This window comes from Balaenoptera musculus, chromosome 3 (assembly GCF_009873245.2).
Source record: "Balaenoptera musculus isolate JJ_BM4_2016_0621 chromosome 3, mBalMus1.pri.v3, whole genome shotgun sequence".
Lineage (NCBI taxonomy): Eukaryota > Metazoa > Chordata > Mammalia > Artiodactyla > Balaenopteridae > Balaenoptera > Balaenoptera musculus.
This window is the reverse complement of record NC_045787.1, coordinates 135,177,205-135,203,841: the sequence shown is the minus strand read 5'-3', so window position 1 is coordinate 135,203,841 and position 26,637 is coordinate 135,177,205. Positions and strand designations below refer to the sequence as shown.

Here is a 26,637-nt window from a genome sequence, read left to right as displayed (position 1 = left end):
CGGCGGCAGCTGAAACCACCCCTGACCTTGGGCTATGCTTATTTGTTTTTCCTTTCACACCCATTTGTGGAGCACCTCCTGTGTGGCAGCACTGTGCTGGGGACACAGCCGTGACCTGGCCCTGTCCCCCCCTCCCCCCCATGGCTAGTGCGGGGGGGGGGGTGTATCTACAAATAAGCAGGCAGTTAATTACAACACAGAGCTGTCAGCGCGATGATGGGAGAACTCGGTGGAAACCCAGAGGCTTCCTGGAGGAGGGGACAGCGCTTAGCAGCACAGCCCACCTGTTACAGGTAAGTAAGCCCCTTGGATTTTCTCAGAGAAGAAAATATGGAAAGAATGTGAAGTTCTGGTCTCTGGATACATCCCCTTTGAAATTCAGTGTCAGAAAATGCCTAACAGGCCATAAATACCCAAGGATATAAGCCCTGAAATACTCACACCACCTGAAAGTGTGTTTTGGGAATGTGGGAGGTAAGATAGGAAGGCAGTGGGGAGGTCCCTGGCAGATGCACTTCTGAGCTTTGCGCTTCCTCACATTCCACCCCCGGCAAGCCAGGTGGAGAGGGATCTAGAAGAAACAAACTTCCAGCCAGGGAAGTTCATTCAGAGGGCAAGCGTGGGCAGGAGAAGGCAGCCTGGGCCGCGGCTCCCAGGGGACGGGGCAGAGGACGGTCCTGAGGATGGCCGGGGAGGAAAAGCATGACAGGCACAGCCCTGGCGTCTGTTCTCTGTTGCGGTCAGGATACGCTGACACGCCCCCACCCCGTCCTCATTTTGTCCCGGTCTCTCAAGACCACAGAGAGCACTGTGTGCGTCTAAGCCTCCCCTCACCTGCTGGAGACACCCAGAGAGGTGCGGTCTCCGTGGGGGGCACTTTCTGACGTTTTCTGGCACAGACAAAACCACTACGTCCCATTCTCAGGAACAAAGTACAACACACCAGAACTGCAACCCGGTCCACGGCAGACGCAGGCGGGAAACCGCCTTAATGCGTGTTTCCTCAGCTCCCTCCACCCCTGCCCATGTGCCCACCGTCAGTTCAGACCCGAACGGAGCGTGACCGCAATGCAAGTGCCTCTGTGCCGGCTTCAAACACCACCAGGGCTCCAGAGTTCCCGAAGGAGGGAATGAACACGAACCAAATGAACACACAGCTGAAAGGGCCCTGGGGACCTGTTCAAAGTGGGGAGGAGCTAGTGATTTGCAGGGTGGGGGGAGGAGGCGGCGGAGGGGTGGACAGGCTAGAAGAGAGAGGGCCTCTGGGAAGCCCCTCATGGCACAGTACCAGGTTTTGGGGATTCAAGACTTTGTCCAGAGGGGGACAGGAGGTGGAGTCTTTGGAAGAAGCTAAGAAAGTGGTACCCTTCCAATGCACAGCAAGCCACGGCGTGCACACGCCAAGCCGCACTCGGGCGTCAGGGGGCTCACCTGTGTAGTTTGGTGGGCACACGCACACGTAGTTGTTGATCCCGTCCACACAGGTGGCGTTGTTCTCACAGTCGTTGTCCTCGCAGTCGTCCGGGTTGATCTCACACCGCTGCCCCTCGAAGCCCAGCGGGCAGGAGCAGCTGTGGGGACGTGTGGGTGCGGAGAGGGGAGCCGGGGGTCAGGGAGAGGGTGGGTTGGTGCGGCAGAGGGGAAGGTGGGAAATACAATCAGTCAGGTTTCTCCTCTGGATGGAGGTCCCGGGCAGCACGGTGGACCCAGGAGGTCTTGGGGTCCTAAGCAGGAAGACCCTTAGGAGCCTGAGAGGGCATTTCATCTAGCCCCCTGTCTCCGGGCGGTATTCCATCTCCCCTGGCCCTGGATGGCTACCTCGCCAGGGGGCAATTCCCATCGGCCATGCCTCCTTCACCGCTCCCCCAGCTGGATGTGGTTTCCTGGGTAGAGCTTAAATTCCTCCAGCTGGCTCCTAAGCAGCCTTTGGGTAGTCTCTTTTGTAGACAAGGAGAGAAAGAGCAAAACGAACCCTGCCCTTTTGGTGATTCTCTGATCAAGGGCAGCCTTTTTATCTGGAGCAGGAGCAGGACATAGGTCAGGCTCTGCAACCAGGTCTCCTGGGAGTTAAATTCTGCGTCTCAGTTTCCTCAACTGTTGACTGGTGCTATTTATCTACCCCCAGGGTGGCTGCAGGCATTCAATGAGATTATACAAGTAAAACGCTTAGAAGGGTACACAGCGCAGCGAAAATGTTCAGAACATGTCAGCTAGATTTAGTTCTAGGCAAAACTACCCACCTCCTTAACCTTATCCTCAGGGATGACATTTCTCCCTGTCAGGCATTCCTGCTGCTTCTGAGCCCCCTCCAGCTTCTGGGGGCTGAGGGAAGGGTGGGAGGGCCCCTCTCCTGCCAACACTTTCTGGTGAGCCTGGCTTAAAACACCATAGATCAGTATGAGGCATTTTCTTAACCTGTCTCTGGTGTGTTAGACCTCTTGGATAAAAACCTCAACCCCCGTCCTCTGCCCGACCTTGGCCACATCCCCAGGATTAGGCATGCAAAGTAAGTCAGAACTGATGAAGTCAGTTCTGGGCAGCTGACAAGGGGCGAGGGGGCGCTGGGAGGATGCAGGTGGGAGCCGAGCGTTTGATTAAAGAAGCGCTGCAGGGAATTTCACTCTTTCTGTGGCCCATCCCCCCTCGCCAGGGGCCAGGGACATACACCCCATCCACGAACGTGTGTTCCAGCCTCAGACCTGGAATTGCAGGCCTCTCTCCATTTCAGAGACTGCTCTGACTTGGGCGTTTAGCTAAACAACAAAACTAAACTAATAGGAAGTGGATTTTTGTGGTCCTAGAATCCTAATTAACCTCCTTCCCTCTATGGCCTGAAAACTGGGTCACATTTTCTACAAAAGGCTGGGGGAAGGGTCCTCGGGTCTGAGCTCTTGAGCTGGAGCAAAATGACTCTAAGTCCTTTTTTTTTCTCTTAGGGACCCTGGCCATTCATGAAAAAGGTCATTTCTTCAGAGCCAGACAGTGGGTAGTTTCCCAAAGATCTTAAGCCACAGTGCTGCCTATTTTCCTCAAATGAGTTACTCTGACTCTCCCCGGAGCCTTAGGACTGCATAAATGTGGGGTGAGAGTGACTGGTCAGGGGAGCAGGGGTTGCTCACGGACTGGGCAGAGGGTGGGAAAGAGGCTAAAGTTTTTTTCTAGTCTCGCTGGAAACCTTACGGGAGGTGGGGCGGTGAGGGGGTGGAGCTATCAAGGATATCTCAAGAGCAATGTGTTAGCTGTAGGGACAGCTCTTTTTTGAGCAGAGAGACAATGCGTCAAGACTGGAGAAGCATCTGTATGAAGAGGTAGGTGATGCTTCCAGAATTCTGACCAGTAAGAGGTGTCATGGATTGAACTGTGTCCCCTCGAAAAGATATGTTGAAATCTTAACCCCCCCAGTACCTGAGAATGTGACCTAATTGGGAAACAGAGTCACTGCAGCTGTCATTTGTTAACTGAAGACCACATTCACCGGAGTGGGGTGGGCCCCTAATCCTATATGACTGGTGTCCTTATAAGAAGACGGCCATGTGGAGACAGACACAGGGAGAAGGCCATGTGCAGCTGAAGGTAGACGTTGGAGTGATGCAGCTGCAGGCCAAGAAATGCCAGGAACTGCCAGGAGCCATCAGAAGCTAGGAAGGGGCGAGGAAGAATCCTCCCTTGCGGGTTTCAGAGGGAGCATGGCCCTGCTGACACCTTCACTCTGGGCTTCTGACCTCCAGAGCTGTGAGAGAATCCATTCTTTGGTTCCAAGCCGCCCAGCCTGCGGTACTTTGTTATGGCAGCTCTAGGAAACAGATAGAGGAGGGACAAAGGAGCAAAGCCTCCGTCCGAACAGGTGGCTCTCCCTTTGCCAGCCTACCAGGTGCTGCCCCGAGGGGCAGTGCTTTCCTGCTGCTCGAGGAGCCCACACGAGCTATACCATCCCAGGGATGTGGGCCGCATTGCCTGCACCCTCCACCCCATTTTCCTGATCCTGTGGGTCTGGGCCATTTTCCTTGAAAATTAAGTCCTAAAAATATTTCCAGTTCCTTTGAAATCCTCAACAACGGAGGGTGGAGACGGGATCCTTCGGCTCACCTGCAGAGAGGGGAGCAACACAGTCGCCTGCAGGGGGCGCTCCCGTCCCTTGCCGAGGCGGGTCCCTGGGCTCGGGGGTGGCGGTGAGGGGGCAGACCCAGGCTTTCGGTCCTGGAGGTGTGATTCCTGGCTGAGGCCAGGTGGCCACCACCGTGAGATTTCTGGGTGGTTTCTCCCCCCACCCCACCCCCGGGGCTCTCAGCGGGTGAGAGTGCCTTGTTTGGCCTGCTCCAGGCAGGAAAACGAACTCTGCCTTGCTTTAAGAGTTGATTCTGATGGGGCGGGCTTGGCAGATGGACACGTGGGTGGCTGGGTTCCCTGGGGAGAACCCAGAGCCCAGAACCTGATGTCTTTCGCAGAACAGGCAGCAACCCTGGCCACAGGGCTTTTGATAACTGTTTGCGACCTGAGCGCTAAGACCTCCGCACAAAGCTTGCCGCCAGATGCCCCTCCTTTACCCCCTGACCCACTGGCTCACTGGGGCTGCCAAACGGGCCAATTGCCACTGGTCTGCTTTGCCAGGGTAGGGCCCGGGAAACTGGACATGTGCACACAGCTGGGAGGGTGGGAAGCAGGGAGGGGCCTGAGGTTTGGCAGAGCTGCAGAAGGCCCGCTCCAAGGACAGGGATGAGAAGAACCTTAAGTGCCTTCTACCCCTTTTCTTCCTGAGCTCTTAATGCCAGGGAGGAAAGAGGTGGGGTTTAGAGACTCAGGAATGAGTGTCAGGATATGGGACCTAGAGCCAATCAATTCTGTGCCTCAGTTTCCTCATCTGTTAAATGGGGATAGTACCTACCTGTACCGGATAGGGTCCTCGTGAGGATTTAAATGAGGCTTAGAGTCACTTGCCTGGCACATAACGAGCATGTAATCAATGTCACCTATTATTATTGTTTTTTTATAACACAGAAAAGAGTGGTGGAATTACCAGGCTGGCAGGTCTTTGAGCCATTATCCCATCCTACTCTGACTTTAGCCAGCAACTGTGGCTTGCCTTGGAGACCTCCTGGCTCTGGAGACGGACTACCTGAATTCAGATTCCTGTACCAACGCTTACTGTGTAACCGCGGACAAATGATTTATCCCTTTGATGCCTCGACTTCCTTATCTATACAAGAGGGATAGTAGTAGCTGCCTTACGGGGAGTGAAGAGCCTTGGAGTCCTTCACATAAAGGGCCGGGCAGAGTGTGGGCACACACAGGAGGCACACAGCTGTGCTCCCTCAGCCTGCCCCAGGAGCCTGACCACGAAGACTGAGAGGAGGGAAGGCCCAAGGGCGAGCTGTTACCTGAACCCATCGTTGTGGCTCTCGCTCAGGTGGCAGGTGCCTCCATGCAGACAGGGGTTCTGGAGGCAGGTGTTGATGGGCATAGTGCAGTCTTTGCCCTGAGGAGCAGAAGAGAGAGAGAAGCGTGTGGTTAGGGAGGCTTTTTGTGTCTGCCATGATGAAGAGACTCCTGTGGGTTCCCAGCTTCCTTTGGGATGAGGTCAGGGAGATGGCTGCACGGAGGCCGTCCCTGGGACAAGCCGGCTGTGTGACCCAGAGAAAGCCCGAGGGAGCCCTTGCCTTTGGTCACTCCACAGTGAGGAGGGGAGGAATGCTGAACTCAGGAGTTTGGGCTCCAGCTTCACTACTTCCCAGACTTCACCCGCTTCTCGCCATCCTAACCTGTAGGCTGAGAGCAGGGGCTTTGGAGCCGGGAAGACCTGGTTTCACATTCCAGCTTCACCTTTTCCTGGTTGGCTGACCTTGATCTTGTATAATAAGCCTTTTAACTTCTACAAGCCTACCTCATAGAGCTCTTACCAGAATTAAACTAGACCTTTCAATAAGGAAGTGCTTAATATTACATAACACATCTAGCACATAGTAGGCATTCTATAAATACCAGTAGATGATATTATTACTAGCCTCACTGAGGCTGAACGGTAATCCACGACTTGTAGGATGGAGTACGGCTGAAGTGTGGTCCACAGACCTGGGCCCTATAAAGTGACAGCCCCGCAGAAAGCCATCTTTGATGGGGGGGGGGGTCTGGATGTGGGCCCAGGTGTTGGCATTTACTCTCAAGTTTTGCAGGTGATCCTGATGTTAGGCCAGACTGAGATCTCCTGTGAGAGAGAGTTTTGGGTGGGGTGGGGTTCCTTTGGAGCAGGCCCCCCTGCAGGAGATGTCTGAGCTGAGAGGGAGCCAAGCGTATGTAGGTGGGGAAGAGCATGCCAGGCAGAAGGAACAGCGAGGGCAAAGGCACCGTGCAGGGAGGCTGAGACAGAGACTGTGGGCATTAAGACCCAGCGTCCCTGGGAGCAGCGCAGCTCTTGGTCCTCTGTGTCCAGCTTCTCCCCCGGGACCCGTGGACCAGTGCTGCACCCAAGTCTTGGCCGGCGGTCCTCGGGAGGACCTGTGGGGTCTGGTGGCGGCAGGGAGGCATCTGCTGGGTTTGTTTCTGGGCTGTGGGCTCGGCGTGGGCGCCGTGCCAGGCGGGGGCGATCGCGGGAGCCCTTCCGCTGCCACACCACCTGCTCGCCATCTGCCCGAGAAAATCCTCTTCCCCGCTCTGCCGAGTACTGGCCGCCTTCTCGCCATCTCCACGCCGAGCCTCAGGCCCTGTCTCCAGCAATCTGAAGTCAGGCCCGCGCCTGTCTGCTTCCCCTTCAAGCCCCGTCACAGGTAAAGGGCCCGTCAGAGGTTTCTCGGAGGGGACGTGGAGAATGCAGTTCGGGTTGGGGTCTGGTTCTATCCTAAACCAGAGCAACGTGGGATCCCTTTCAGAAAGTCCATGTGTCGATGGAAACTGCGAGGCTCATTCTCACTCCCATTTATGGAGCACATTTTCTGTTCCAGGCCTCACGCTAAGTTTTATGTTGCGTATAATGTTCGTAACACCCCTGCAAGATCGGTATGGCTGTTATTACCCGCATTCTCACAGAGAGGGAAGGCAGACTCGGAAAGTGAGGTGCCGTCCCCACGATCGCACAGCAGCAAGCGGACATCCAGTCCACAGCCCACGCTGGGAACCGCGATGCTGTGCTGGGCACTCACTCTGCCCCTCTCAAAACACGGGCTCTGCAGTGAGGCCGGTCTGAATGCACGTGCTAGTCCGGCTGCTGCTACGTGCCTTGAGGAAATTACTAGTTCTGAGACTTTTCATCATCTGTAAAATGGGAATAATGATGTCTACCCCACGGAGTTAACGAATGATTAGCAGTCACACTCATCTAAGGCACCTGGCAGGTAATGGTAACTCCATAATTAAGAGCTATTCAGATAATGACCATGATGATCATGGGGCTCTGCGATAGAGCTGAATGTGGGTAATTAAAAGACTTTTGCAGGTCTTTGGTTGTTGCTAAGTAGTTCACGTGTGTGCGCGTGTGCGTGTGTGTGCGTGTGTGTGTGTGTGTGTGTGTGTGTGTGTGAGATATGAATGGGCCATGGATCGCAGGACTGGAGAACCCTGAGCAGGGCAGGGCAGGGACTCCATGGCCCCTGCCTGGGCCAGCCTCTCTGCTCTGGGGACTCTCAAGTACCAGGGGGTCCAGGGCGATTCCTCCCCTGGGGGTGGGGGAGGGGGAGGTGTCTCCTCCAGCCCCTTATGCCACAGAGCACTGAAGTCCAGGAGGCAGAGCCTAGCCCTTGATCATGTGGTAACTGGGCCTGGAGGTGGGGATTTCTGTCACTTACATGTTCATGAGAAAAAAAATCACCATTGTCAACACCTGGTCAATTAGTTCAGTTCAGCTCTCTTCAGCCTCATTTTGCTCAAATCCACTAGATTGGGGACGCTCCTCGGCTATCCCCCACGACCCCCTCCCCAGTGTGTGAGTGTGTGTGTGTGGGTGTGTTTGTAAAGGTTGTGGCTGGGGCTTCTAGCTTCCTTTACAGGAAACCAGCAACATGCCACCTGTTCCTGATGGCCCATTCCACACCCTGGTATTAGGGACTGGCATAGACGGTAAAGTTAAAAGGCATCCATACGACAGCTGCTGAGTACTTACTGAACGTTAGGTACTGTCCTAGGTGCGCTGCATGTGTTACTGTACACTTGATTCTCACAGCAAGGCTGTGTGGCAGGTCCTAGTGTGCAGATGGGAGGCCTGAGGTGCAGCCACTGGCCATCACCACCCGGCTAGGGAATGACAAAGCCAGGATCCACACCTGCTGATCTGTGTAAATCCACAGCCTGAGTCTTCTCCACTGAATTAATACGAGGGAGTTTGAGGATCCAGGCGTTTGAGCATGTTTGCTTAATTTCTAGTCTTTGCCTACAATATGTATGTGTGTTTGTACACGTGTGTGTGTGTACGTAAGTGTGTGTGCAGGGGCGTCGTGGGTCTGGGACTCCTGTGGGTGTGAGGCCTGGGGTTGGCTGCCTGGGGCAGGGAGGCTGTCCGACTGGCCTCATAGGAAGCTTTTGGCTCTCTTGTCTCAGGCTCAGGCCCATAGGTGGCACTCTGACACTGTGTACTGGAAGCACAGCTACAGCTGAGAAAGCCACCAGGGAGCCCTGTTCCCCAGCGGCAGTGTGCCCCTCAAGCTTGTCCCTATACACGTAAATCCCCCTGGGGACAGGACACCCGGGGATGCCAGCTCCCTCCTGCTCAGCTTGTACCAGCTGGGTGCATCAGACAGGCTGGGGACTGTCTTGAAATTCTCGACGTGCCTAGTGCCTTCAGATGGGTGCCCTGGGATGGCTGGAATCTGGGAAGCCGGGAGGGTCCTGGGGAAGAGGACCCAGTCACGGCTTTGCTGACCCCAGTGAGGTGCAGTGAGGGGTTCAGCTATTCAGGAAACCTCCAGGCGAAAGTGGGGCGGCTTTGGAATCATGTAGCCCTGGGTCTTAACCCAACCCTACTGCTTACAAGCTTGGGCCAGTGAGTCAAGTCCTTTCAACAGTCTGAGGCTCAGTTTCCACATCTGCAAAATGGGAATCAATAAGTCCTTCCTCACAGGGGAAAAGATGTCTAAAATGCCAAGCAGAGTGCCTGGCGCATCATCCGTACTTTCTAGATGTTAATATGGAGGCAGGATAATGTGTTCTACGTGCTGCTGGCTGAGAAGAAAGGAGGGACGGGTTATTCTGGAATTAGCCTGGATTTCTGGGGATCTCTATCCCAGCCCTTGTTGGCTGATCTGAGCCTGTCAACAGCGAAGGCTGGCCTTTTAATCCTCCATCCCTGTATCCTCCTCAAGCTGGAGCCAGTGCTTCCAGGGCTGGCTGTCCTGCGGGCAGGGAAGGGAGGTGGGGGGAGGACCTGGGAATCACCCTGGCAGGAGGTCAGTGTGGTGGGTTCAAGGGATGCCTCTACTTGGAGGTACTTTAACTCTCTGAGACTTAATTTCCCCATGTTCAAGAAAGAACATACAAATATTACATTTCCTCCTTATCTCACTGCATCACTGTCAAGACTATATGGGGTCCTCTATGATGCGTGTGAATGTGATACAACTGGGCAGCCCCCAGCAGTGCTGGGGAGAACGGGAGAGTTGCTGGCAAATGCTGTTTTGGAGTGACCTGTAAAGTGGACTTATCCACTGTCCTTGGAGAAGGGAGGGTCAGCAGTGAACAGTGCCCCTCCCTGGGCCGTGGATGGTAGGGGGCGGGGCCTCCTGTCATACCTTGTAGCCGTAGGGGCAGGCGCAGCGGTACTGCTCCACGGGATCCTGGCTACATGTCCCGTTGTTCTTGCACGGGCTGGAGAGGCAGGCATTGCACTTGGCCACAATGTTGATGTCCACTGGCCCTGGAGAGCAAAACCAGAGCGTTGGTGGCAGGTCCCCAAGTAGGCTCACTGTCACACCCCCCTCCCCCTCTGCTCTGGCCCCTCCCTCAGTCAGCTACCAGCCCCTCCCACCTCTGTCCAGAGGGCAGCTGGCCCTCCGCAGCCAGCACATCCAGTGCAGCTAGAGTGCCATTAATTCAGCCATCATCCAGAGAGGAAAAAATCACAGCGGGACATCATTCAGAAGCACTTCTCAGTCAAATCAATTACTGTAATTAGCCTGATCTGATTTTGGTGCTAATCTGCAAACAATGCACCATAATTAGAAACCCCTTGTGTATCTCTTTATGTTCGGGGAGCTCTGGGCCCAGGCTCCATTTGGACCTCCCGTTTTTCCTTCCCCAGACACCCCTCCTCATGGAATAGTCTGTGCAGGGCTAAGGAGGGCACAGTGCCTGGGCCAAAGGCACACATCACATAGGAAGTCCTCCTTGTAGAACCCTTGAGTCGGCAGGAAGAAGTAAGAAATGGGCCCGGAACACACAGCAACGATGCTGATGAGGGATGGTCAACTGGGCTCAGGTACACTTTGCATCCATTACAGTTTCAACTGTGTCCTGCTCTCCTCGGCCATCAGGGCTGGAGGGAGGGAGGTCACGTCCCTACACAGAGCTTTGTTAACAGGGGCTGTGCTACCGCTGCAGCCAGTGTTGACAAAGCCCTGGATAATCAGGCCCTATTTCATGTCAGGACTTTAAATGATCCCAGGATAACAGTCATCAGTGTGGAGATTGGGTTGAGATTGACGGCAGGGTGAGTCTGACCATTTGTGGGTGGAGTGAACAGAATGGGCTGCTTGAGAACCAATGCCAGCTGGCTCAACTCTGGCTTCACCGAAGAACAGAGACATGGTCTGTTCCAGGGAGACTATGTGTTCCAGGGACACTATGAAGTTTTAGAGGTAAAGTATATCTGTAAACCAGAATAAACATTGAGGCCTTAGGAGATGAGCAAAGGACATTAACAGGGAAATGTGTAGTACAAGCGGAAAGTAAATTTTTGGAAAAAAAAAATAGTTCCCGGGCTTCCCTGGTGGCGCAGTGGTTGAGAATCCGCCTGCCAATGCAGGGGACATGGGTTTGAGCCCTGGTTTGGGAAGATCCCACATGCCGCGGAGCAACTGGGCCCGTGAGCCACAACTACTGAGCCTGCGCATCTGGAGCCTGTGCTCCGCAACAAGAGAGGCCGCAATAGTGAGAGGCCCGCGCACCGCAATGAAGAGTGGCCCCCGCTCACTGCAACTAGAGAAAGCCCTCGCACAGAGACGAAGACACAACACAGGTAAAAATAAATAAATAAATTTATAAAAAAAAAAATAGTTCCCCCAATAATCAAAAACAAACATGAGGGGATATAATATTTTACCTATTGAATTAGCAATGAATACAAAATGAGATAAAATAATGCAAGGGTCTGATGAAAAACGCACTCAAACGATGCTACTGGGATTGAAAATTGGTTACAACCCTTTCTGGAAATCAATTTGGCATTAAGTGTGAAAACCTTAGTAACGACCATACACTTTGGCTCAGTAATTTCTGTTCTCTGAATCTTATTTAAGGACATAATTTTAAACAGAGAAAGACATTTATGCAGCCATGGTAAGAAAATAAATGGAAATACTCTGAAAGTTCAAAACCAGGAACTGGTTAAAGAAGTTATGATGGAGTGTTACAGCTTGGTGGTTGAGACTATCCACTCTGGAATCAGAAAGACCTGGAATTCTCTTAACTGTGTGATCTTGAGAAGTCATCTAACCTCAGTCAGCCTCGGTTTTCTCATTTTTAAAAGTAAGAACAATACTAAAGTAGACCCCACAGAGGTGCTGGGGAATTAAATAAATGACTCCATGGAAAGTGAGAATTAAATGAAATAATACATGAAAAAGTGCTTAACATAATGCCTGCCACATAATAAGAACCCAGTAGTAGTTTGTTATCATAATAATCATGCAGTCAAATCAAAATCTCATGTGCCCCAAATGTGCTGTAGTAAAACGGGAAAATGCTTATGCTCTAAGACTGTTGGGTAAAAAATGCAGGTTAAAGATTTTCTCAACTATGCAAAAATATGTAGAGTAAGAGGTCAACGAGGAATATGTAGAAATGGCGGCAGAGGAGCTTAGGGGAGCGAATGACAAGTGGACCCTTAGATGCAGGTCCACATCAGTTTCAGCATCTGAGTCTTTGTGTGGCCAATGGAAGAACAGGGCAACGGTTTTAGAAGTCACACCTGTTGAGTTGCCTAGCTCTGACAGGCTGCTGGGGACACAGCAGACCCTGCAGGGGGCAGGGAGGGGTGGAGGGGTGAGTCAGCACCTACCTTTGCACTGGAAGCGGTGGGTGGGTGTGGTGAGCAGGAGCCGGTCAGCCATGGGCTCGGGGCTACTGCAGCGGGCGATGCCAGGCTCCTTGTAGCCGGCCTTCACCCACTCCGACAGCCAACGCAGGCTGCAGTCGCAGTGGAGTGGGTTGGTTCCCAGTGCCCTACGAGGCAGAGCAGGAAGTCAGGCTCCCCCCGCCCAGCTTAGCCCATAGGCCCCGTAGTCTTGGTCCTCTGGAAAAGCAGAATTTTCAGACTTTGGCTAGATTGGGGGTGTCTGACAGGAGGACCAGCAGAGACTTCACTGGGGTGAAGTCAGGAACTCCAGACTGTACCTCCAATCCCTGCAGATGTTTCAACCCCACCCAAGCCCCTCCCATCCCTAAGGCTTTGCTCTCACCTACCCTGGTAAGATTCCATCCTCCACTCACCCCCAATCTCAGCCCCTCCAGGAGGCTTCCTGGACCTCTGGCCATTGATTATCTGGCTCTCTTGCCCCACTAAAGGTTGCGCTGGAGGATGTACTCTGCAGAGAAGGTTTTGATACCCAGCAACCTAGGAAGCAGCTTCAGACCACTGAAGGAGCTCAGAACATGCCACCCCCAAATATGCTGCTTTGTCTATTGACTATTTTGAGCTGAAGGCACTTGAGAAACAGCAGATGCTGTTTCTAGCTAAAAGCAGGTCATATTTCCTATGAGAAAGGTACCCTCCCTGGGCCAGGAAGAGAAGGGAGTCGATACCAAAATGGATCTGTGCAAACAAACCTACTAAAATAACGCCGATCTTCCATCAGTTTCTGCGTGATTTCCTAGTCCTGGTCCCATGATTTACCGCCCCTAGTCCAAGCTCCTCTGTCGTGTCAGAGCCCCACGCTTCATCATTCTTTGTGTAAAAATGGTATATAAGCTTTGGGGCCCAATGGCTTCTTTGGGTTTTCATTCTCCTTTGGAAGACTCCCACATAACACATAAAAATATTAAATACATTTGTATGCTTTTCTCCTGTTAATCTGTCTTATGTCGGGCCGGCCACAGGGCCTAAGAGAGTAGAAGGAAGGTTCTCCTCCCAGGCACCACTCAGCTTACAAGTGCAGGGGAGGGAAATGGTATCACCCAGTGCAGACACCTCCAAAGTGCTGTTTGAGGAAGGAAATAAGAAAACTTCTGCTGATTTTTAACCATAGCCTTTAACATTTCTATTTTTTGAATGTTTTATAATATGCATACATAATATATCAGAGTTGTATATGTGCACAATACAAAAATAATTAAATATACAGACAGCAGGTATACAAACTCAAGCATTTTCACTGGCAGAGGTACGTAATACCTAATATTTATGGGCCTCAGTCTCCCCTGTGTAACGTGGGAGGGGACTACCTGATGCCGAGTGCAGAAAGAATATGTGCTTTGGCGTCAAGGCAAACCTGGATTTGAACCAGGTCTCTGCCACCTACTAGCTGTGCAACCCTTGGACCAGTTCTTCAGCCTTTCTTAACTTCAGTTTCATCGTGTCTAATAAGGAGATAAAAATGCCTTACTGCTGTAAGAAATATATGAGATAATTCCTCTAAAGTGTTGAGCATGTAGTAAGAGTTTTATGTTCGTTCTCATTAAATATTTACATTGCTTACATAATTATGTCTTTGAAGGCATCCGAAGCAGAGAACACACAATGTGCACAATGTGGGTACATTTTTGTAAATAAAACGCACTCTATTCATATGGAAAGAACCACACTGAGGTGGTAGCACTGATAGTATTATCTCTGGCATTATAAGCTTTTCTGTTTTGAGGAGATGCACGTGGGGGAGAAACAGGGCTACTTACAGATGGGAAAGAGAGGTCAGGTCATTGAAGGAGCCTTCGGGAACGCTGGAGATGTCGTTGCCATGGAGGGTTCTGAAGCAGAAGCACAGGTCAGAAGGTTAACCCCCAGTAACAGCTCTGAACTCAGCACCCTCTCTTGGCGTCCCAGGCTGGCCCGGTCATGCCTCTGAACATGCTGAGCCCCACTGCCAGCAGCAGGAGGGGATGTCTCCTTCATGTCACGTGCACGGATGTTTCCGTGCCCAGATCAGCAGCAGGGATGTCGGGAGTAGAGGCTTAGGGAAAGACAAAGATGAATCAGACAGACTCGGGATGGAATCAGAAATCAGTCCCTTTCAGCTGTGGAACGTTGGGTGAGTTACTTTCCTTTTCCTGGCCTCCATTTTTGCACCTGAAACATGGAGACAGAGAGCAATCTAGTGAAGGCACTGGGGTTTCAGGGATAATGTGAAGAACTATGGTTGAGACCAGAAGTTCTGGAGCTGGGCTGCTTGCGTTCAAACCCTGACTCTGTCACTTACCAGCTGTGTGACTATGGGGAAAGTTACTTACCCTCTCTGTGCCTTGGTTTCCTATCATAAAATGGGAATGAAAGAAAGCAAAAAGATTTGCCGCAGAAGGTACCTTCGGTTGTGGGTGCATTAGTCCACGTAGAGCCTGGCATTTTCCAAGTACTAAATGGTTAACCTTATTAATATTTGTAAAAGGTCTTGAACAATGCCTGGTACAGGTCAAGAAACTGGTTCCCTTCATATTCACCTAGACAGATTTTAGGGAGATTGAGAAATGCTATCAATCCCAGTTCAGAAGACAAAGGGAAGGGGGCACTCAGCTCCTGGGGAGACTCCCTGGAGCCGGACACTCATCTTTATGGGAAAGGGTGTGGCATTACCCACACACATATGTGGGTATTGTTCTTGTGTGCACCTGAGTGCATTATCCGACAGTGTGTCCGAGGGGCCAGGCAACCTGCTTGGCTCTAATCACGCCTCTCTCCACCCTGTGGTGTAATAGCTGGGAGCTATGCTCACTTGCAGGGTGGTGGCACATACTGAGCTTTCAATAAGTGCCTGGAGAACAGGTTTTTGAAAAATATTGAAGGAACATGGCTCCGCTGCTCAAGTAACAACATGAGCCAATCCACAATTCATGGGTTATACCCTCCGTGGAAGGATTACTCATCCACTGCATACAAAAAATCCCCAAACTGCTGACTCACTTTGGGGCTGGCCCGTGAAATGCAAGGAGTGACATTCGTAGAAACTCAGAGGTTTCTTCAGTGGCTGCTGGGCACCGTCCCCTGTGAAGGGAGCCCTAGCTAAACAAAGGGGGTGATTAACGTTGCCTGTGAAAGTGTAAACAGGATAGTAACTTATGAATCTGCTCTTGTTTTCCTTTTAGCTGATGTTAGCTTGCCCTGGGTCTTCAGCTGAAATATAGATGTGAGCTTAATTACACTTAATAATGAGCAGAGCCTCTCAAGCTGACTTGAGCATCAGGGCTAATACACATGCAGACTGCTGAGGCCCATTTCCAGAGATTCTGATTCAGTGGGTCTGGGGTGGGGCCTGAGGTTCTGCATGTCTAACACCCACACGCCAGCCCCCCCCCGCCCCCCCAAGATCCCTGGTCTCCCTGAATGGCAGGGTGAAAGCTTTCCGTGAAGCTTAGGCAGCCAGGAAGTAGGATGAGGGTACCCAGTCCTCTAAAGAGTGTTCATGGAAGCTTCTCACCTCCCTGAGTAAGAAGGGGCTAGAAGCACTTCCTCACACTTTTATCAGTATCATTTAGTCTCTAATCCATGTGGTTATTTATGAATCACACCGGCTCCCGCCTGCTATTAACTTGGATGACTTCACGGCTGCTTGCTGTTTGGCAAACGCACCCAGCCCCGCTGTTAATCATTTCCGAATGCGGCTCCGGCCCCTGGAGAGGCACAAAGCCCTAATTTAAAAACACCAAATGACCCAAAGGCAGCTTTGGTACTGGGACTCCTGCAAGCCACACTCCCATTTATTATGAGCTGATCCGCTGAGGTCTCTATAAACTGCAGAGTAATGGGGCTGTAATTTACTGGGACAGTGCTAAAGAAATCTGCCTACACTGCAGGTTCTGGCTCCTGGTTTGGCCCCCAAAGAAGGACTCTTGCATGTCCAACCACCCTCCTAAAGGATGCCAGGGGAGTGGCACAAATGTGCCCTCCCAGGAAGCACTAAGCACTCCCCCCTTCCCTCTCGTTCTCCCTTACACCTCACAGGGAGCTGGTGCAGGCAAGCAACTCTGAACTGGGAATGACTCATCTTCAAGCATCCGGGACTCTTTTTTTTCCCTCCTGACTCTTAGGAGGTGTTAAGGCAGACTAGGGAATTTCAGGATGCAGATGAGGACATCATGAGAGCAACTGGAGGGCATAGCCATCCCCTGTCAGTTCTGGGCTGCCTGAATCTGGGTCTCCGAATCTCTAGGTGCTCACAGTTTGTATGATAGATGACGGGAACTATCCTCATCCTAAATGTGGGATGGGGTGGGTGAATTCTCTTCTGAGCAACACAGGCCACTCCCAGGTGACCTGGGGTTTAAGGTCTGGAGTCAGACAGCCTGGGTTCGAAGCCCTATTCTGATAATCACTGTCTGTGTGACCTGAAACAACTGACATTATTTCTGTGCCTCAGTTTTCTCATCTCCAAAATAGAGGAATTCTTAGTATCTACTTATAGTAGATACCTTTTGGGGGGTATGGGTTGATCAACATCATTCTCCTCTTTTCTGTAACAGTTCCTCCCTCTTCCATTAGGGAATCACCCCTGCCCACTTCTGAGTCCAAGTGGTCTGGCCTCACGGGCAGAGCTATGGACCAGGTCTGCCCAATCGGAGTCACAGTGATTGGTTTGAGGTTGAGTATGTGACCTAAGTAGGCCAATGAGAGATCTTTCTGGGGCTTTCCTTGGAACTACTAGGACAGAGGCAGTTTCATTTTGAGAGGCAGAAAGAGATGCATTTCTGACAGTACCTGCATCCAGCCATAGAATCTAATACCTACTACTGCATTTTTCAGTTACCTGCATCGATAAATTCTCTTTTTCTGCCTAAGGTGGTTTGAACTGATTTTCTCTTCCTTTAGTCAGGAAGGGATCTAATATACTGCTTCCTAAGCTAGGATTTAAAGATACAGTGCAAGTGGTTCAGCTGGTGCAGGATGCAGTACAGGGCCAGCACACGGTAAGCCCCCACTCGGGTCAGCCACGATTATTGCAAGCATCATCATGACTCCTTCCCCTCTATGTTCCTGGACATATTTGGGGCCATTCCTCTCAAGGCGTTACCCACCTAGAGTAGAAGCCTGAAGGTATGCAGCCTATCATCCCAAAGGAGCCCCGTGGAGGATTCCAGGAGAGACACTGAATTTTGGCAGAGCTGCCCTGTGTCCATCATCTTTCGGCCCATGCCTTTCCTGCCACCCCACTCATTAATTCTCATGCCAGGCCTCTCTGGGCAAGGAAAAAAACACTCCCATTTTTAAAAAGGCCATGTCCCCCGCGCCCCCCCCCCCAGTCTTCAAGAAAAGTCTGAAATGAGAGGCAATAAAAATAGATGATAACCTACGACAGAGCAGGATGGAAGGTGGTGGAAAGAACACCGGGCTAGAAGCCAGGAGACATGGGTTCCAGCCTTGGTTCTGCTCCCACCTTATGACGAGTGGACAGCATCTCCTCCTGCTCCCACCCCCAGAAGCCACATTCCAGCCACACCTGGAGCTTCCTGTATATCCCACCCCTCCACCCCCACGCACATGCCCTTCCTGACTTCCAGGCTTCTGTCCAGTGAATTTATATTTTCCCTGCCTAGAATGTTCTTCACTCCCATCCCTATTTGGGTAACTCCCTCGGGCATCCCAGACTCAGCCTTGGAAGCAGAAGTTAAGAGCAGTGATTCTGAGAGTAAACAGTCTTGGGTTCAAATCCCAACTTTACTCTCTCCTCGTTGTGTCACTTTGGGAAAGCTACTCAATTTTGCCAAGCCTCTGTTTCCTCACCTGGGAAATGGGGATGATGGTGGTATATTCTTCATAGAATTGATGGGAAGAGTGAATATGACAATGTAACTAAAGCATTTAGCCCAGTGTGCAGTGCATAGTCAAGGTTTAACAAATGTCAGCAGTGGTAACTGTCTCTCAGAAAGTCTTTCTGATGGCCAGTACTGGCTTCCATGCCTCTCACTTGTATTCCTATGGCTCTTTCACAGGCATCACCCTGTACTGTAGTTGTTTGTCTATTTCCCGTTCTAGACCGCGCGCTCTCTGAAAGCAGGAACTGTGCTACATTCACTATTTGTGCCCCACCCGCCGCGGTATTTAGCATAGCATTTAGCTCACAGTGGGCATTCAGGAAAGGATGAAGAAGTGAATGATGTTGAGCAAGTCATTAAACCTTTCTGAATCTGTCTCCTTGTCTTATAAATGAGTGGTTTGGACAGGGTTTCTGAGACTCACTCCCCACTTCTAAAATTCATAATTAAACTTTTTTTTTTTTTTTTTTTGTGGCACAAAAGGGCCAAACCAGGACCACAAGGAGTCACCTTTTGGCTCACCAGAATTGCCTGACGTTCAACAGCTGGTCAAAAATGGAATGGGGGGGCTTCCCTGGTGGCGCAGTGGTTGAGAATCTGCCTGCCAATGCAGGGGACACGGGTTCGAGCCCTGGTCTGGGAAGATCCCACATGCCGCGGAGCAACTAGGCCCGTGAGCCACAACTACTGAGCCTGCGCGTCTGGAGCCTGTGCTCCACAACAGGAGAGGCCGCGATAGTGAGAGGCCCGCGCACCGCGATGAGGAGTGGCCCCCGCTTGCCACAACTAGAGAAAGCCCTCGCACAGAAACGAAGACCCAACACAGCCATAAATAAAATAAATAAATAAATAAATAAATATTAAAAAAAAAAAAAATGAATGGGGTTGTCTGGGAAGGGAGCGAGCTCTTAGTCTCTGAAGGTAATCAAGCAAAAGGGCAAATGGAGCCCTTTGCAGAGATGTTGTAGGGAGGGTCCATGCAACCAGTTGAGCAGTGGTGAACAGCCGCATGTGCATAAACAGCAAGCACAGTCTTATTTCAGGGAACAGGAGCTAAAAAAATACGGATGATGAATGATAATCCCGCTCGCTCCCTCACAAGCACACACCGACACAGTCCTGGCGCTAACTGATTCCAGGTGGCCCTCCTGCAGCTGGGGCTGGGGGGTGACAGTTGGGACCACACGCACACAAGGCATGTGGCTCGGCGTGGGGCAGAGATCAGGGAACACACAGATCCCCGAAAAAGGACTAGAATGTCCAGGAGGATGTTCTCTTCCGGCTGTTTTTAGATGAGGAGTGAGGTAGGAGAAGCATGTTTTCACACAAAGTTTTGTTCTCAAAGCTCCTTGACCAATGTCCTGTCTCTGAAATGTATTCATATCCACCCACCCACCCACACACACACACACACACACACACACTCTCCCCCTCTTTCTCTCTCTCCCTCCTGAAAGTCAGGTCCTTCGTGCTGCTTTCCAGAACACTTTTTGGCCTTTGTTTATGGCTGAACCTTGTCGCTCCTCCTCCTTTCTCACCCCAAACTGCCAGCATCCCTGGGTCTCTGGTTATTTCTGAAATTCTAATCAAATTAATGAAACCCATTAGAAATGAGACAAGAATATATGAATGACCACATGCAGTTCCAGGTACAGCAATTTCTGATTTCCAAAATCCTGTTTTGCTTCCCAACCCCCCAAATTATAAATATGTTACTGCCTCCATTCATCTTTGTCTTCACTTATTACAGAAATGATTTGATATTACCCGTTAGCTATCAATGGTTTTTTTCATTTATTTGCCCATGTTCCCTTATAGTCCTTCTTCATGGTTATCAATGTTATAATTGATATGGTTACAGTTACTAGATAGCAGTGTGGGAACCTGTTTACCACATAGTGTTATGTGGAAAAATAAACCTAATTTGTATATATGTTACAATTGTACAGATATACAGTTATAATTGTAACAATATACAAATTAGGCTTATTTTTCCACATAATGCAATGTGGTAAACAGGTTCCCACTCTGCTATTAGTTTTCCTCTTTTAATAATTGCACTTCAGGGGCTTCCCTGGTGGCGCAGTGGTTGAGAATCTGCCTGCCAATGCAGGGGACACGGGTTCGAGCCCTGGTCTGGGAAGATCCCACATGCCACGGAGCAACTAGGACCGTGAGCCACAGTTACTGAGCCTGCGCGTCTGGAGCCTGTGCTCCGCAACAAGAGAGACCACGATAATGAGAGGCCTGCGCACCGCGATGAAAAGCGGCCCCCACTTGCTGCAACTAGAGAAAGCCCTCGCACAGACACGAAGACCCAACACAGCCATAAATAAAATAAATAAATTAATTAAAAAAAAATAATTGCACTTCATCGACTGGTTGCATCATGCTTTCCTTAAATATTTCCCCACTGTGGCCTTCTGGGTAATATTTAAAATTTAGGTTAAACATAACAGTGCAACCAAGATCTTAATGCACAGAACCTTTCTCTCTTTCTTGGATACCCTTTCCTAAATATTCCTAGATGTGCAATTACTGGGAGAAAGGATAGAAATAACATAAAAGAAACGCAGCCCATAAACATTTTAATTTTTCCTGCCTTGGCCCTTATGCAGAAAATGTTTGCTCGCCACTGAGGTAGATAGTTGGAATGAGGGCCTCTAAGATCCTCTTTTATCTATGAGAGCCCATGATTCTAAAATGATGGTGCGAAAAGCCTACTCATTCTGAATTCAAGAAGCAAGCACAAGTGTGTTGGATGTTTATGTGGACTCCTGGTGAACAAATGACAGCACTGGTTCTGGAGTGACACCAACGAGGTGCTGAGGAAGGAGGAAATCCTGGACAGGGGGGTGATGTGCACCCCACCACCCTGGTAGACAGACAGATGGACAGGCAAACGTTCTGTCTCTTTCTCCCTTCCACATGTTGAGCTGTCCCAACCAGAGCTACTCTAATTATGAACATAGGTACACGGATCCCATTGAAATGGCAGGTCGCACCCCCTGGCAGCCAAGCTATGCCCAGAACTGGAAGACTGGGATGGGGGACAATAGATTGGGATTGAGGGGGGATGGTGGGGGGTGGGGCAGCAGGTCCAGCCCCAGCCAATGAGATGAGCCCATCTCCCGTTGTGTTCAACTCGAAACAGGGAAATGGTTCTGCTGATGTTTCCATTCTCGAGCTCCCCAGAGAAGACAGATAATAAGTAAGTGACAGTAACAGATTGCACTCTGTCAGCGCGGGTACTTCTTTGCCCCCCACAGAATTGATTTTTAATAACAGCACAGATGACATGTGGCGGGAGTTGTCGCTGACACTGGTGTTTTGTGGGCCTCAATAAATCACATCAGCCTGGAGGCTCCGGAATGGACCTGCTCATTGGGTGCTGTTTGCTGACTGTAACTGGGTCCTGGTAAGGATCCCGGGGCTCTGAGTCCGGAGGCTGGATTCTGCAACCTCCTGACTGCTGAATCTTGGGCCAGCGACTTCACCAATCTGGGCCTCAGTTTTCCCATCTTTAAAATGGGCATAACCCTCTCAACCGCACAGCACTATGAGGCAATGACCATGAAAAACCCCATAAAATACGGTTTTCACTATTATAGTCATAATGGGCCAGAAGGGAAAGAAGTTGATAGGTTTGGGGGCAGAGTGTCTGGCATCTCTGTTCTCATGGGAATATCATTCAAAGGATCCTCCCTTGCCAACAAAATAGGTGCAAGATGGGCAGGCAGAAATATCAGGTGACAATGGGCCCAGGGTTGGGGTGGCAGTGAGGTGCCATTCCTGCTCTTGCAAGTGCTCATGTGAGAATAGTCGTAACAAAGGAATATGAAGTGTTTACCATGGGCCAGAGCTGTGCTCAGTGCTTTACGTACAGTATCTCATTTAATCCTCATGAGACCCTGTGAGGCCATGACCATCGTTATCTGATTTCATGATGAGAAGACACACAGCTAGGGAGGGGCAGAGCCATGCCTGGAAAGCAGGGGACTCCATGGCTATCTTGCCTTTGCTCAGAGCTCATCTGCCTCAGTTGGCTGTCCACTACCCTTGTGTAGGCCAGGGCCAGGCAGGTATCATAAGGTGACAAGAGGTGGGTGGGCGGTGTGGAGGCTGCAGACTGCAGAACTCTGTTCAAAGGGGCGGGACGGCTCAGCCCTGCAGGAATGCAGAGGGGAGCCCTGGAAGGTCAGGTCTCTGCATTTTCCAAGAGAGTGTAGAAATCAGGATTTATATGAGAAACCTCCTGATATCTAAATGTTGGCAACTTATTAAAACTTTAAAGATACTTTATGAGTCGACTCAGTTGCGAACGGATGGCTGTGTGTGTGCGCTGGCCCTGGCCACTGGCTTCCAGCTTGGGCTCTCCGCTGCATGAGCTTGGTTTCCTTGCAGAGGTTCACAGTGTTAACATCGCCCTTCCGAAGCCGGAGGGACCAACTGTGATGTAATGATCATCAGAAGAGCGGCCAAGTGCTGCACAGTGTGCTCTGCTAGGGTGCAGAATATAATTGCATAGAATTGCAGATCCTAATCCTCGCAAGGGATGTGCTACAGATCCCATTTTGCACATAAAGAAGTAGGAAGTCAGAGGAGTTAGTGATGTGTGCCAGGTTCCACAGAGGAAGTGAGCTGGAACAGGGAATCACTGACTCTTAAGCATGAGCTCTCTCCGCCCCATTGAGCAAATTAAGAGTGTTGGGTAGGGGAGGGACGCATGGCGGGCAGAGTGGGCTCTGAGCAAAGAAGAGCAGGGAACAGGAGTGCTCAGTCGTGCCTGCTGTTACCCAGCGAAGTATAAGTTGAAGTCAGCGCGCTGGGGTACTCACAGCACTCGGAGGGACCGCAGCCCATTGAAGGAGTGGATGGGGATGCATCGCAGCCGGTTGTAGCTCAGGATCCTGTGGAAGAGGACACACAGGCTGTGTTGGCTCTTCCTATTCTCAGCTACTGAAGCATGCATTGTCCACGCTGGACCAGTCAAAGCAAACGGTTTCTTTACCCTCCCAATTTTAATAGACTGACAAAAAGCATCCTAGGGATAAGGGGAAGAGAAACATTCCCCATCACTCCAGGAAGCTCACGGGCTTCATTTCCCAGTTTCCTCATATGTCCCTTAGCAGGCTGGCTCCCTGACCAGCTTTGCCATCACCTCCCTCTATTGTCAGATGGTGAGTGCTCACAGTGTACAGAGCTAATGGGAAATGAATGGGTCTGAGCAAAATATAATTGTGTAGGGAAACCCTCACTGGGAGAGAAAATTCACAAATCACAGAAGGTATTCCAAAGAGGAACTTTTTCAGAAGTAATTAGGTGCCAACTCCTCTCTAACCGCCCAGACAGTGGAGTTCTGACCTACTCTGTTTTCCTTCTGATGATTAAGGTCTGCCCTGTGCTGGGTCAGCCACAGCCCTGAGGATCGCTAGAGCGGAGCATGTAAGCCTGAGGGGACAGAGGAAGGATGCACTTAGTACCAGGCCCATGTTAATCACAGCAGCTCACTGTACTCACAGGGTGGAGAGGTGAGACATGTTACTGAAGGTGTAGTTGGTCAGCGTGCCAATGCTGTTGTTGCTCAGGTCACTAGGAAAAGTAAGCAGAAGGGTCACATTGTACTGTTAGTTGCATCCAAAGGGGGTCATTCCCAACTTTCACACATGCATGCATGCCTGCTATTCATCCATCCATCCATTCACCCATCCATCTGCCCGTCTGCCCACCCATCCATGCATCCGTTCATCCATCCACCCATCCACCTGTCCATATGTCCGTCCACCCATCTGCCCATTCATCTATCCATCTGTCCATCTGCCCATTCATCTGCCCATCTGTCCATCTACCCATCCATTTGTCCATCCACTTATCTTCCCATCCATCCATCCATCCATCCATCCATCCATCCATCCATCCATCCATCCACCTATCTGTCCATCTGTCCATCCATGCATCTGTCCATCCACCCATCTGCCCATTCATTCGTCCACCCACCCATCCATCCATCCACTGGTCTGTCTGCCCATCCACCTATCTGCCTATCTGCCCATCCATCCATTCATCCACCCACCCCCCACCGACCTTCCCATCCATCCATCCATCCATCCATCCACCTGCCCATTCATCCACCCATCCGCCCATCTGTCTATTCACCCGTCTGCCCATTCATCTATATATACATCCATCTGTCCACCCATCCGTCTGCCCATCCATCCACCCATCCACTCATCCTCCCCATATGTCCACCAGCCCATCCATCCATCTGTCCATCCACCCATCTATCATCCATCCATCCATCCATCTGCCCATCCATCCATCCATCCACTCATCCTCCCCATATGTCCATCAGCCCATCCATCCATCTGTCCATCCACCCGTCCATCCACCCTTCTATCATCCATCCATCCATCCATCCATCTGTCCATCTGCCACCCATCTGTCCATCCATCTATCCACCCATCCATCTATTCACCTATCCACCCATTAGTCCAAATGTTCATTTTTTTACTGAAGATTTATTCAATCAGTCATTCCACCAATTGTCATTCATTCATTCATCTATTTATTCAGCTATTCAAACATTCAATGATGTTTATCCATCGATTTTATTCTACCAGCAAAACATAACACATAAGACAACAATTTCTCCTTGTTGTAGTGCTTTTTTCCCCCTGATCAATTCTTCTCCTCATAGCCCCTCCACCGTCCCTCTCTTCCAGCATTCATTTATTCCATCTTATCAGATTCTCTCTTGGGGGAATGAGGTTGGTGGGAGTGTGGTCCTTTGCCAACTGCAAGCTCCAGCTTCTCCCCGAGGACAAATATCCAGAGCAGTGGTTTTCAACATCAGCTGTACATTAGCATCATCTGGGGAGCTTCAGTTCTCCGAGGCCTAGGCTTCATGCCCAGATATTCCGATTTAATTGGTGTAAGGCAGGCTTGAGCATCAGTATTTAAAACAAACCCCAAACTACTGTGATATATAATCAGCTGAGGTGGAGGGCCATTGCTCCGGGGCTCCCTGACCCCTAAGCAGATGGGGCATCTTTCAACAGCACTTGCCCAAGGATCCTGGGTGCCCTCTTGGCAAGGCAGTGAGGGACAAAGCTCAAGGGCTCCCCAGCTTCCCGGGCCCCGCCCGTGCCCAGCAGCCCTGCTCCTCATTCAGAGGTTTTCCTGGGTTTTGGCCGACTTGGAGCCAGTAGCGGCTCCCACCTGAAGGAACCTCAATTTGAACCAGCTCCTTAGAACATTTTCTGAGTAACTAAAGAAGGAGGAAGAAGAAATGCCAAATTTATGCTTTTGGCAAACTTAAGTGTAGCCACAGCTTGCAAGAAACTGAGGGATCTCGGGAATTTAATTGGGAGACCAGAAGGTCAGAGGCTCCAAGCCAAGGAGGAAGGTGCCACAGGTGGCCAATGAGGCCAGGATCTGGGTACTTCTGCGTGAAGTCCTCACTGGGTAAGACCTGGCACATCCGGCCAGCCCATCCTTCCCAGCTGCCTCTTGCTGCTCCACCCAGGGGGAAAAGTGCAGGAATGCCCCAAAGCCTGCAGCGCCGCCCTCCCCATCCTCTGCATCAGTTTCCTGCACTCCCCAAGGACAGAAAATGAAATATCCCACCAACGCTGGGCTCCTTACATGAGTGTCAGGTGTCGGAGGGTGGGCAGCTCCTTGGGCACGGCTGTTAAGTGGTTTCCTTCTAGGTACCTGAAAGAAGGGTGCAGAGTCACGTCGGGCAAAGAGACACTGGGCACACTGCCGTTATCTCAAGATGCCTCTCCTGACTTCACAGGCTGGATTGGGTCCCTGTTTTGCTCTCTCATAGCTCTTTTTTCCCGCACTTCAAAGCATATACTACATTTGTCATCTAATATTTATTTGTGTGATTGCTCAACTAATGACACTTTTCCCCACTGGGCTGCTAAGCTCCATGATGGCAGGGATCTTGCCTAAAATTGCCCAGGGTTGGAGTCCCCTAAGACTGTGTACAGAGTGGCACACGGTAGGTGTTCAATAAATTATTTGTTGAATAAAGCACCCACTTTGTACCTGGCCTGCACAATACCCTTACATGGCAGGGATTCACAGTTGAGAAAACAGAAGTTCAGAGATGTTAAAACGCTTGCCCAAGGTCACACAGCAAGTGGCTGAGTTAGGACTTGAACCCAGGTCTCTCTGACTGCAGTTTTATCACAGTTCCAAACGGCCTCTATTTAGCTACCGGAGTTTGTGGAGAGCTGAGCCATTAAGAACCCTAATTCCGCGTTGAGTATCTCTGATATGCATCTGGAAACTGAGGAGACAGGGCATGTTCCTGGAGCCCTGTGCTATGGTCCCCAGCAGGAGGACCACATGCAGGAGGGGACGGGGTTCAGAATGAGGCCGCACCAACAGAAGGAGACCCCTCCTGAATGGGCAAAGGCTGAGCCTAGACCTGCCTGGACCGCGGGGTCCTGTGCCAAGCTGCTCATCAGACACCCGAGCGTGGTTGAAGATAGAGAAGGAAGTCGTGCTTTGATGATGAATTACAAAGGTTATTAC

The 26,637-nt window shown here is 50.9% G+C and overlaps 1 protein-coding gene across 3 annotated transcripts in view; it reads right to left on the bottom strand.

Annotated features, from left to right (window-relative positions):
* Nucleotides 1-26,637, bottom strand: part of SLIT3 (slit guidance ligand 3) — a 618,363-nt gene that overhangs the window by 43,672 nt on the left and 548,054 nt on the right. For all 3 annotated transcript variants that reach the window (XM_036848363.1, XM_036848365.1, XM_036848366.1), the window contains 8 exons: nucleotides 25,735-25,803; nucleotides 23,611-23,682; nucleotides 22,929-23,000; nucleotides 14,026-14,097; nucleotides 12,194-12,357; nucleotides 9,708-9,832; nucleotides 5,376-5,473; nucleotides 1,432-1,571 (listed from right to left, as the gene is read on the bottom strand). In XM_036848363.1, coding sequence (XP_036704258.1) covers nucleotides 1,432-1,571; nucleotides 5,376-5,473; nucleotides 9,708-9,832; nucleotides 12,194-12,357; nucleotides 14,026-14,097; nucleotides 22,929-23,000; nucleotides 23,611-23,682; nucleotides 25,735-25,803 — 812 coding nt within the window. The remainder of the gene's footprint in view (nucleotides 1-1,431; nucleotides 1,572-5,375; nucleotides 5,474-9,707; nucleotides 9,833-12,193; nucleotides 12,358-14,025; nucleotides 14,098-22,928; nucleotides 23,001-23,610; nucleotides 23,683-25,734; nucleotides 25,804-26,637) is intronic.